Source organism: Callorhinchus milii, unplaced genomic scaffold, assembly GCF_018977255.1.
Source record: "Callorhinchus milii isolate IMCB2004 unplaced genomic scaffold, IMCB_Cmil_1.0 Scaffold623, whole genome shotgun sequence".
Lineage (NCBI taxonomy): Eukaryota > Metazoa > Chordata > Chondrichthyes > Chimaeriformes > Callorhinchidae > Callorhinchus > Callorhinchus milii.
The window spans coordinates 37,751-50,565 of record NW_024705364.1 but is presented as its reverse complement, the minus strand read 5'-3'; the positions used below and the strand labels follow the sequence as shown (position 1 = coordinate 50,565).

The 12,815-nt window shown below is 46.8% G+C and overlaps 1 protein-coding gene across 1 annotated transcript; it reads left to right on the top strand.

Moving 5' to 3' along the window:
- Window positions 1-365: 365 nt before the first annotated feature.
- On the top strand, window positions 366-11,218 carry LOC121852244 (GTPase HRas-like). The gene is made up of 4 exons (XM_042346331.1): window positions 366-488; window positions 5,002-5,180; window positions 6,356-6,515; window positions 11,102-11,218. Exons 1-4 carry the CDS (start codon window positions 378-380, stop codon window positions 11,216-11,218), a joined length of 567 nt encoding a protein of 188 aa, XP_042202265.1. The 5' UTR covers window positions 366-377.
- The last annotated feature ends 1,597 nt before the right edge of the window (window positions 11,219-12,815 follow it).

Here is a 12,815-nt window from a genome sequence, read left to right as displayed (position 1 = left end):
TATTTTTCCAGACGTCCCGTAGAGTAGTGAGTTGCAATAATTGAGCCTTGTCCATTTAAGTCCTTGAGGAGCCCCTTGCTGTCATGTGGATATGATGCAGCAGCACATTCAGTGTTTTGCCAGCAGCAAGGCAACCCAGGGTGGGCAAGGAGGTTCCTGTGTGGACGTGTGCCTGCGTGTGTGCGCATGCCTGTGTGTGCATGTCTCCGAGTGTGGTGGAGTGCAGCGCTGGTCACACTGCCTCATCTGCCATGCCAGCCTTCGGTGCTAGCTAACAGCACTTGCCTCAACAGTAGAGTACAAGGGGGATCTTTGTTTTTGGTGGTGCGTAGGCTGTCCGCAACGGAGTGACTGAGCACACGCAGGCGGCGGGCACGATGACGGAGTACAAGTTGGTGGTGGTTGGCGCAGGAGGCGTGGGCAAGAGTGCCCTCACCATCCAGCTCATCCAGAACCACTTTGTGGACGAATACGACCCCACCATCGAGGTGACGTCCCCCCCGCTCCCCACCTCCGCTGCTGCAGCAACACACGATGTCCACAAGGGAGGAGCTCCGAGTGCTCACTGCGTGACTGCTGAGGTCATGGGATTCATCTGGCAGGTGGCGCAGCAGTCAAGAGGCAGAGTGGTGGTGCAGTGGTCTAGTCACACGTGCCTCACAGGAAGAAGGTTCTGGATCAGAATAATGACTTGGGCGCCTTTCTGTGTGACGTTTGTATGTTCACCCCCTGTTCTGCATGGATTTCCCTCTGGGTTCTGCAGTTCCTGTCAAAGCTAAACAAAGATATAAATTTCTATTTAAAGCTTTCGTGACTGCAGGGATTCATCTTCTTGGTTCTTTCGGTAAAATCACGTAGAATGGAAATAATCAAATAATCAAAATTAAACATAATAAAATAATTCTCACGACGTTTTGGCCACAACGCAAGCAGCCGTCCTCAAGTGGTGAACAGGTCTGTCGAGAAGACAGAGTCTGAATGACAACACCCCAGGCTTGGAGCGACTATTTAAGCTGGGATGGAGGGGGAAGAGCGCCTTGACAAAATAATTTGCATATCAAGAGGAATTTATCATATTTATGGGAAATGCAGATATGCGATTAGTACTACTTGTGAAATGCGTAGGAGGTTTGGCGGGGGGTTTAAAGTCATGTTTGCCCGTGTATTATGCAGGATTAGCAGCATCAAAGGGAGGGGATAGGGGTAACATTAATAAAGGGAAGGAATGTTAATAGTATGTAGCTGCAGTAACTAAACCACCACGTAAACAACTAAAGTATAAACTACATAGTATCATCAGTATACTAAATATACTCTCCAATAAGCTGAGCTACTAGCAGTAAGTAATACATTACAATTCTATGTCGCAAAAAATATAATATGCTTCCAGCTAAACTTTATTCTCTTACATCACACGAGTCTACACCGTACTATATACTGCCATAGACAAACCCAACATTAAATTATATACTGTATTACTATACACCACCTTATACATTGTAATATTACACTATGTATTATTCTACCCACCCTAATGTATATCACACTGCTGTATATTCACTAAACAATTACGATACTATATATTACTTTCTACATTGTATTAAACATTACAATTTTATACTATTTATTATTATACAATCCGCTATACACTGTACCATTGACCGTCACGTGAAAGATACTAAGAGGAAGCAACGAAATATGTCAATGGGAGAGTAGTGGTAGGAGACTTGCAGCGGAGCAAAGAATCCATTCCCTGCGAAGAATACAAGATATATAGTCAATGCCAGTGAGTGGAACGTGGTCTGAAAGTCACCGTAAACGTGAACACAATCAGTTAAGATCCGAAATGGTTTATTACGTCCTTCCAATGATTGCTGAGCCAGAATCCATCTTCTCGGTTGAAATTGTTTCTGTGTTTGTATATGTAGACAGAGTGGCTCATTGAACCATCAGGTCTCCTTTTAATTAGGACATCCAAAAAGGGTAGCTTGCCAAACGTTGGCTATCTCTGGTTGTAGCCAACGTTTTCATGGAGAAATTTGAGACTGACGCCATCCAGACTGCCACTCTACGCCCGACCTTATGGAAGAGGTACGTAGATGACACTTTTGTCATCTGGCCACATGGCCGGCCTGCTCTAGACCAATTCCTCGACCACATCAATTCCATACACCCAGCCATCAGATTCACCATGGAAGTCGAAAAAGATGGCAAGCTACCCTTTTTGGATGTCCTAATTAAAAGGAGACCTGATGGTTCAATGAGCCACTCTGTCTACAGGAAAGCCACCCATACGGATGCTTACCTAAAACCGGATTCCCACCACCATCCATCCCAGAAGAATTCCCTCATCAAGACTCTATACCATAGAGCCCAATGCATCTCCGACCAGGAACACATTGCCAGTGAACTCAAACACGTACGCCAAGCTCTTAAGGCTAATGGTTACTCCGACTACACAATCCGCAAAGCCATCACTCCAACCATCAAGAAGGATCCTGTTGAGGAGCCTTTCAAAACCATCACCTTACCCTACATTGCTGGGGTCACAAAAAAGATCTCCAAAATCCTGATAAAACACAAGATCCAGGTCCGATTCAACACAGTACATAAAATCCGTGATCTGGTCCCGTCTGTAAAAGATGTGGTTCCAGACATACAGTACCCTGGCGTCTACAAACTAAGTTGCCTCTGTGGTAGCAGTTACATTGGAGAAACCAAACGACATGTCTCGGACCGCATCCGTGAACATAAAGCAGACTTGAAACACGGTAGGACAAACACCTCAGCCGTGGCAGATCACTGTTACAATTCAGTGGGCTCACATGATATTGACTTCTCCAAGACAGAGGTTCTCTGCAAGCCATCTGGCTACCATGAGAGATTCGTTCATGAGGCGATCCACATATACAAACACAGAGACAATTTCAACCGAGAAGATGGATTCTGGCTCAGCAATCATTGGAAGGACGTAATAAACCATTTCGGATCTTAACTGATTGTGTTCACGTTTACGGTGACTTTCAGACCACGTTCCACTCACTGGCATTGACTATATATCTTGTTTTCTCCGCAGGGAATGGATTCTTTGCTCCGCTGCAAGTCTCCTACCACTACTCTCCCATTGACATATTTCGTTGCTTCCTCTTAGTATCTTTCACGTGACGGTCAATGGTACAGTGTATAGCGGATTGTATAATAATAAATAGTATACAATTGTAATGTTTAATACAATGTAGAAAGTTGTATAGTGAATATACAGCAGTGTGATATACATTAGGGTGGGTAGAATAATACATAGTGTAATATTACAATGTATAAGGTGGTGTATAGTAATACAGTATATATTTTAATGTTGGGTTTGTCTATGGCAGTATATAGTACGGTGTAGACTCGTGTGATGTAAGAGAATAAAGTTTAGCTGGAAGCATATTATATTTTTTGCGACATAGAATTGTAATGTATTACTTACTGTTAGCAGCTCAGCGTATTGGAGAGTATATTTAGTATACTGATGATACTATGTAGTTTATACTTTAGTTGTTTACCTTCTTGGTTCTTTCGGTAAAGTCACGTAGAAGGGAAGTAATAAAATAATAAAAATAAAACATAACAAAATAAAATAATTCTCACGACGTTTCGGCTACAACGCAAGAATGAGACACTGCCAAGCTAGGAGCTTATATATAAGCTGGGTTGGAGGTGGAAGAAGAGCGCCTTAACAAAAAGAATGTGTATATCAAGAGGAATTTAGCATATTGTTAAGGCGCTCTTCCACCTCCAACCCAGCTTATATATAAGCTCCTAGCTTGGCAGTGTCTTCTTGGCAGCGTCTTAACAAAAATAATGTGCATATCAAGAGGAATTTAGCATGAATATGCTAAATTCCTCTTGATATGCACATTTTTATAGCATGAAAAAGCTAAATTCCTCTTGATATGCACATTATTTGTGTTAAGGCGCTCTTCTTCCACCTCCAACCCAGCTGATATATAAGCTGCTAGCTTGGCAGTGTCTCATTCTTCACCTGAAGACGGCTGTTTGCGTTGTAGCCGAAACGTCGTGAGAATTATTTTATTTTGTTATGTTTTATTTTTATTATTTTATTACTTCCCTTCTACGTGACTTTACCAAAAGAACCAAGAAGATGAATCCCTGCAGTCACGAAAGCTTTAAATCGAAATTTAGTTGTTTACGTGGTGGTTTAGTTACTGCAGCTACATACTATTAACATTCCTTCCCTTTATTAATGTTACCCCTATCCCCTCCCTTTGATGCTGCTAATCCTGCACAATGCACGGGCATAATGACTTTAAACCCCCCACCAAACCTCCTACGCATTTCACAAGTAGTACTAATCGCATATCTGCATTTCCCATAAATATGCAAAATTCCTCTTGATGTGCAATTTTTTTGTCAAGGCGCTCTTCCCCCCTCCATCCCAGCTTAAATAGTCGCTCCAAGCCTGGGGTGTGTCATTCAAACTCTGTCTTCTCGACAGACCTGTTCTCCACCTGAGGACAGCTGCTTGCGTTGTGGCCGAAACGTCGTGAGAATTATTGTTTTATTTTGATTATTTTATTATTTCCATTCTAAGTGACTAAACAACGATGTAACTCGTATTGACCAAACATCCCAGTGCTGAAAAATTACATGATGTAACATCACACCCTGCTGAAAAAACTTGGCAGAATCCAACTGAAAAACGGTCTTGAGACTCCGTATTCCTTTCCTGGTCAATTAAGCCATAATTGGACACCTGGTGACACATTTTGTACTTTTAACAACATTGGATTCTGACATTACATTCATCCAAAATGTAAATAATAACCCCTAATTGGACTAGGCAAAACTTATTATGAGAAGCAGTTTTACATGATGGGTTTTATTCAGCCCATTGGTGACCAAGCTGACAGTGCCTCAATACACTTTGAGACCCTAGTTTATTGACAGAAAGGATTTCCATGCTGTATTTAATCGGCACTGTTTTTGTCATCTCAGGACTCGTACCGCAAGCAGGTGGTGATTGACAGCGAGACGTGTCTGCTGGACATCCTGGACACGGCCGGGCAGGAGGAGTACAGCGCCATGCGCGACCAGTACATGCGCACGGGCGAGGGCTTCCTCTGCGTCTTCGCCATCAACAACTCTAAGTCCTTCGAGGACATCCACCAGTACAGGTGTGGGTGGCTCACTGCATGGGGGTCCTGTCCGCCCGATCTGCTGTACGATTATATGAGTAAATGGCCGTCCGAGCTGATGATTGAGTGTGTGTTTGACTTTGAATGGAAATATAATGCCTCATTTCAGTGTTGTCATAAAGTGGGGTGGTTGTATGTGGCTACGTGTTTATTGTCAGCAAGGCAAACTATCATATGCTGGGAATAAACAAGGGGTTCTTTGCATACTTTTTTTTACTTAAAGCAAACATTTGGATATGTTTGGAGAAAATGGTTGTGGGAATCCTGGTAAGAAACGCCAACAGCTTAAAATGTAGGGTTGTTAAAATTGCTTTCTCTAATGCATATTTGCTACTCATGAAGAATGTTTAAAAAAACGGCATGGGTAACACTGGACTTGCTCTCCAGAGGCCACCGGTTCCATTCTGTCCCTCAACGCAGCAGTGGAATTAATGGTCCAAGTTTCCTGAATCCCTTCGCCTATGTCCACCCTTTGGTATATATCGGGACACCTCGGTCGATGGGCAGGTCACGTGTGGTGGGGTGAAATGCGAGTATGCCCACCCCTTTCGAGACGTCTGGTCTGCATTGAAGAGTAGATCAAATACCCTTTGGAGCTGCACTTCGTGAAGGCCTCTCCACTGCCAGTGGTGTGAGAGATTGCAGGGTTAACTGAGGTATGGGGCACAGGTACCACGCAGGCTGCCATGCTGTTTGTACGTTCGCACACATTAAATGGTGCAATTATGAGTCAAGCTGCACTGAAAACGATTACTGGGTCCTCACTTTCTGCACCGGTAATCGAGTGTGGAAATGGTTACTGGTTTTTACTATTCTTGGGGGATTGACCGTGCTTCACCACTTATGTTAGCCGGGCACTATGAAACAAACCACTAGCTTCAATTCGCAGCCATGGTTAACTGCAGTGGCGAGCAATATCAGAAATGGTCCTGGGGATCCCTTTCACCAACCTGCACTGACCAGCGTGAAGTATGGTCAAACAAACACCGAGATCACCGTGGTGGTTAGAGCTCTTAACCCAGCCATTGGCTTGGTAAAGGGCTGGAAATGATCGTTATTGTTATGATGACGATGATGTAGGTGTACCTTTGCCTGTTGAGTTTCATGCTGCCATCGATCGGCTGCCCACCCTCCACCCCCACCGCACACTGCAGGGAGCAGATCAAGCGTGTCAAGGACTCGGACGACGTGCCCATGGTGCTGGTGGGCAACAAGTGTGACCTCCCAGCACGCACAGTCGACACCAAACAGGCGCAGGACCTGGCGCGCAGCTACGGGATCCCTTACGTTGAGACGTCCGCCAAGACGCGGCAGGTACGGCCCTCGGCCACCCCTGGGGTCATGGGCATAGAGAGCTGTGCTGGGACCGGCGTGCGAGAGTCTACAGCCCAGCAGTCATGGCAGCTTGAGTGTGGTGCCACCCACTGGAAAGTTCGAGTAGTGAGGCCACTTCGAGCAGCAACCGTCATCCATTGTTCACGCAGAAAAAAAGCCTCACCGTCTCAAGACTGTACTGTCTAGTCTTACATAGTAGGGGGCTATGTGTGCTTTATTTGTGTAAAACTGATGCAGTCATTCATGGTTTCACAAACTAATCTTCTTTGGTATGGCAGGAGGGAAAAGCAACAGTTTTTAAACATGGTATAGTTGAATGCCAATTTCCTTTAACCAATCCAAGGAGGCAGGAGCCGCTTATTTATTGCAGCAACACAGCCAGGATGCGCATGGATGGTGCATAAATTGGTGGCCGGGTTGATGGTTCTGACTTCACCACAGTTGCAGTTTGCCAATTCTTTGATTATTACTTTGTGGAAGGTGTACGCATATCTCCCATGTTGCATTCGAGCATGGTTTGGCGAGTTCCATCATTGTCGTGGGAGAGAAGCCCGGTACTTCCACAGTCGGGTCCTCAACAAAGTTCGTGTTTATTGCAAAATCCATAGCCACCCACGATTCTCCATCCAGCGAGTGCCGATGTCTTGATTCTTGGCCGCAAGAGCAGAGGCGTAGATCCAGAAAGTTTTGCTAGATTTTAGCATATTGTTTGGGAGTTCTTTTCGGTCTTGATGAAGCAGCAGAGCGATGTCCATAAGATTGTGGTTCTCCCAAGTCATCGCAGCACAGGAGCGAAGTTGACTTCAGCGTGTCGCTGATGATATGAAATGCGGTGTTGATTTCGGTATCGATGAGATTTGTGTGTGAGGGCTGGCACCCCACATTTGTGCACCTACATACGACTCTGCAGTAGAATGGACCAGAGCTTGCATTGATATCAACGTGTGGGTTTCGCTTCCCCACGTTTTTCATGCAAGTTTCTGAATAATGTTCACTCGTGTTTTTGTTTTCCTCTTGGCTTGTTCAAGGTGGTGGTGGTCAGTACCAGGACTAGTGGTCATGTGTTATAGGTATTCCAGTGAAGTTGACATTTAATGTTTTGTGGCTTAGCTGTTGTTCAAGTGGAAGACAGATGACACTAGTAAATGTTTTTTACCCTTTTATCTGGCACCAAAACTGACACCTTTATGCAAGGGATCATGTTTGCAATAACCACAACACAAGTAGTCAAAATGCAAACAAAAAGAGATAACACTGATAATGATATGCACTGTCCTTGAAATTGATTGGTCCACACCCGAGACGGCTTTTCTTAGAGCCTAGTCTCCACTGGTATTGGACCAGATGACGCCAAAAGGCGTACAACTTAAAAACAGCGCACTATCAGGGTATTGAGAGCTCGGGGTAAGCATTTACATTATGGGACTTCCTTTGCCAGTCGCAAGATATAGTAATAGGTTTTTTACCCTTTTATCTGGCACCAAAACTGACACCTTTATACAAGGGATCATGTTTTCAATAACCAAATGACACTCTTGAAGGGGTTTGGCTGAAGGCGCCAATTCTTGAACTTCACCTCTAGGGCCTTCAGATGGGGCTTGGGTTGCCAGCACGATGTCATCCGAGTACATGAACTTGCGGGAGGGTGTCGCCGGTGTAAATATTGCAAAGCACTGGAGCAAGAACGGATCCAGCGGAAGTCCATTGTAAAATTTCTGTGGGCAGCTGGCAGCTTCACCAAGGTGGAGGTTGAATCATCGGTATTTTAGCGACGAGACGGATTGTTGGGCAGCAAAGGTATTGCTTCCGCAAGCTTTAGCAGGAAACCATTCAACCGTACAGTATCGTATGTCGAGGAGACGTTGATAAATGCTGTTTTTAGCTGGCATTTGAAGTCGGCCTCAATGTGGCTCATTAAAGCAAACACTGATCGCAGCTATTTTGGCCGATTCTGAACCCGGAATGTTCCTTGGCGACTATATCCTCAAGTGTAGGTATCAGCTTTTTGGCGTTGGAGTGGCTCCATCAGCTTGTAGCAGACACTGACTGGGGAAATCAGGCAGTAGTTTTTAACGTTTGATGCATCCTTGTCGAGTTTAACAACTACGATAATCTTAGCTGCTTTCCATTAGTTGGTTCCTTGCCTACGCAGTGGATATCGATGAGGAAAGTGGCGAGACATTTTGCTCGTGATCTCAAGTTCTTAATGAATTCCGGATAATCCTATTGAGACCTCTGGATTTCATCTGGGAAATCCGAGTGTCTACTTTCCCCCCCCCCCCCCCCCCATTGAGAAAGGGCCGGAGAATGTGGAGGCATGTTGGCAGCAGTTGAGATTGCGTTCGAGTTTTTTTTTGTTAACTGGCCATCCAATGTTGTTTGATCGGTGCTTGTGAATTGCTGATTTAGTTGTCCGGCAATGTTTTTGGGGTTAACTTGGGGATGTTTATTAGTTGGTGTCGCTGTTGCTTCCGGCAGCCTTAGAAGGTGCCAGGTTTTTCGGCTCATTTTTGTAAAGTCAAGAGCCTCTGCTGCTTCACTCAACCTTTTTTCTTTTTTGCCGAGTTCAGTGACTCAAGCAATGCTTTTGCGGTCTTTTCCGATCGGCATTGAATTGTCACAAAATTAGTATTTTATTTTTGGAGACCAATAGGGAGTGAAGGCTTTTCTAAAGCCTCTTGCGACATTGGCCTTTGTAGCTGCCTGGATAAGCCAATGAAGTGATTGAAGTTGGTAATTCGTGGGGAATCATTCCAACAGATTTCTCCATAGTTGCAGTAATTCGGCAATACAGTCGTTCGCAGGTGTACGAGTGGAATCTGAAGGCCGATAGGATCACTACATGTCTACGTTGCCTATTTGGAAAATCGTCGAGGAAATTTCTCATTGACTTCATATAATTACCACTAGCTGTACTACCCGGCTTCGCCCGGGACTTGTATCCACCACGCCCGGCCGCCTTTGTCTCCCCAGTGGCGATGTTAATACGCCACACCAGTTACTCGTTTTGAGGCTGAGTCCCTCCCTCACCACTCTCCCTCTCTCCTCCTCACCACTCTCCCTCCCTCACCACTCTCCCTCCCTCACCACTCTCCCTCCCTCACCACTCTGTAGAGGACGTGAAACTTTGATGAATTGACCTCAGAGTCGCGTGGTGGGTGTCGAGGCCTAGCACCGTGCAGAGCCTCCGGCCTCGCCTGATTTTCCCACCCGGCTGAGGCTGGGTACGGGTGCCGTTCCCCCCCCCCGCGCTACAATAATACTGTCTAATCGCTATAATATTATAATCTACCGACCCTATTATAGTAATTGCACACATTGTGGTGGGGGGGGAGTGAAGAGGACGTGAAACTTTGATGAATTTACCTCAGTCGCGTGTTAATGCGTGCGCCTATTTTTAACGGGAATTAAAAATGGCGTCCACCCCGCGGCGAAGGCGTCGCTACCCGTTGTCAGGGGCAACCGCCGTCCAATGAAAGCGGCGAAGGCGTCGCTACCCGTTGCCAGGGGCAACCGCCGTCCAATGAAACTGCGTATGGTCCGGCGACACACAGATAGACAGACAGACAGATTCGCGATTTTATATATATAGATTCTTATCTCATGAAACAAAACAAATCGGGCGTGTAACATTTTTCCACCGAGCTGACTTGAAAGTACCGTGGTCTTTTGGTCTTCTGCCACTGTCCCCGATGTCAGTTGTTCACCTGCTTAATCGTTGGCATCATAGTCCCCACAGGGTGTGGTGGGTATTGAAGTCGCCAGCATGGATGGATGTTCGGGTGGTTTGGCAGTGGTAGCAATAGACACGGCCATTCCATATATGGAGGCTTGTAAACGATGACAACTGTTAAGTCGTTGATTTTGATGGCGACGTAGTGGGGTGAATTGTTGAGCACGACCAGGTCCATCTTTTCATGTGTTGCGAGGCGTGTCTCAGATTGTGGCTTTAGGAGACGAGGGTGTAGCCGTTTATATTCGAGTGAAGGCATTCGTGGGCCAGATGGATTTCTTACAGCACGAGGACATCAGTGTCTTAAAACTTGAGCATCTTCACGATATAATCACATTTTGCACCAGAGATGCCCTCTGGTCATTTGCATTATTCACGACGGCAGCTAACGTTCACCTTTCTTTGGCCTTGAGAAGAAGGGCCATTTCTCCCGTTACTTGTCAGGCTGGGATACCTTTGTCAGGCTTTCGGCTGCCAATTTGATGACATTTGTTTTGCTTTCGCACCTGGAGTGGAAGTGGAGACGGCCAGCAGCCTGTCATCTCAACAAACCATTCGTTTTGCTCAATTGAAAAGGCATATGAAACCGAATTGGCCACGTACATCATCAGTAACAGGTGGTGTTTGAACCAGGACTTGGCTTCCTTATGTAAACTCAGCCTTCAATTAAGTGCCTTCTGCAATGTCTAAGTATCAGCAGTGGGGAGACATGGGTGGTGGGTCTTGCACTTGCCATACCATTCCTCCTGTCCTGCACTACCCTCAGTACGCACTCACTAAACTGCCACGACGTACAAGGAGGCTAAGCAGGGAATGTGTGCGCGCGTACCAGGGCGTGGAAGATGCGTTCTACACCCTGGTGCGTGAGATCCGGGACCACAAACTGCGCAAGATGAACAACGCCAACAACAAGGACGAGTGCAGCGTGTGCAGCTGCGTGCTCTCCTGACCCCTGGTGAGGGCACAGTGCGCGTCGAAGCAGCCACAGCAGCAAGCGCAGCAGCAGCTACAGCAGCAGGCGCAGCAGCAGCAGGCGCAGCAGCAGCAGCATGCCAGCATTGGGAAGCACCGAACCCTGGGCACGGAGCTGTATGCGCAGGGCATGTGCCATTGGGTTCCCTGATATCCTCCTCTGCTGTACTGGCACTTTGCAATGTCTCTAAACCGTAGCTTGTCTACAATAATCCGCTCAACCGCTGGTACAAGCTTTGTCACATACTCTCGCTATCCTGTTGCTAATGACAATCCCTGTTGCCTGATGCTTCCCATCGTTCCTCCCACTGTACCACAGAGCCTGACCTGTCAAGCCATATTTTATTATTATTCCTCTTATTTACCCAAGAAATCCTCACTGGATCTGATGACTTTTTCAGGAAGTTCCTGCCAAGTTTGGCATAGTAGGTGGGCGATGTTGCTGTGTGTAATCCCACTTGAGTAATTTTCAGGTAAAATCTTTTGCATTGGCATAATTTGGCCAAAACCAGTTATATTGTATGGTGGGGTTTTTGGCTATGGCAGGGAACTGGAAAAAACCCATGTAGAGCAGGGGGAAATTATACAAACCCAGGCACATCTTTCTGCGAGGCATTCGCCTTACCACTGCACCACTCTGCCACCCACCTAGTTTCACTTCTGCAAAGTGGAATATTATAACGTGTCAAATCAGCGGCAAGGTTGGTGCATGTCCTGACATTTCAATGTCGTTCATGTTTTGCTGTTTCTACTCCAGCTTTCCCCATGGGTCTATTTCCTCCTTCGGTTACCTTCAGTAGCCATGCCACCTCCAGCAGTGGTCCTAAAGCTCGGGAGGCACAGGGCCCGCTAGCCAGCTTCTCGCTGCTACCACGGTTGGTGCCAATGGCACAAACATTTAGGCGAAGGTTAGGCTGGCATGTAAGTTTTATTGTGTGCCGATTCTTGGCCAACATACCAGATTGTTCCAACTCCTTCCCAGAAAGCTCATCTGCATTTAGCCATCAGCAGGTTTTCAGACATGGCATTGCACTGAAATATCTGCACCACCCCTGATTTGATAATTAAACAATCACAGCATGACAGTCCCTCGTGAAATAATCTGCTGTGTGTGTGTGTGCGTGTTGCAAGGTGCTTGTGCATGCGGAGATGCCGTAGAGTGCCACTATGCGGCCGCCGCCTGCATTCGAGCCCCGAGGTGCTGGTCTCCGCCGACATCCCGGGGCTGCGAGACCTTCCTGAGGGGCCGGGGGGAGCTGCAGGCGGCCAGTCCAACCCAGCCTCTCCCTCCCTCATCTCCCACAGCCATGGCCACTCACTCTTTAATGCTGGCCATGTTTATCAACGGGCGGCAGTGCACAGCGGCCCGCGGGCTCGGAGTGCCGAACTCTTAACGCTGCCGTCGCCGCCGCCACCACCACCACCACAGCTACGCTGACGCACTCTCCCTCTGGGGCCGGGACCCCCGTCTTGTTGCTGCTGTAGGAACGTGGCACACTGCTCCACGTCTGTCCCGCTGTAGGAACGTGGCGCGCTGCCCAGCACCTCTGGTGTGCAGGGACGGCGGGCGCAGC

Excerpts from the sequence above, each read along its gene's own strand:
- LOC121852244 (XM_042346331.1), top strand. The coding sequence starts at position 378 with ATGACGGAGTACAAGTTGGTGGTGGTTGGCGCAGGAGGCGTGGGCAAG. Across the intron at positions 489-5,001 it reads AATACGACCCCACCATCGAG|GACTCGTACCGCAAGCAGGT; the intron begins GTGACGTCCCCC and ends TTGTCATCTCAG. Across the intron at positions 5,181-6,355 it reads GAGGACATCCACCAGTACAG|GGAGCAGATCAAGCGTGTCA; the intron begins GTGTGGGTGGCT and ends CGCACACTGCAG.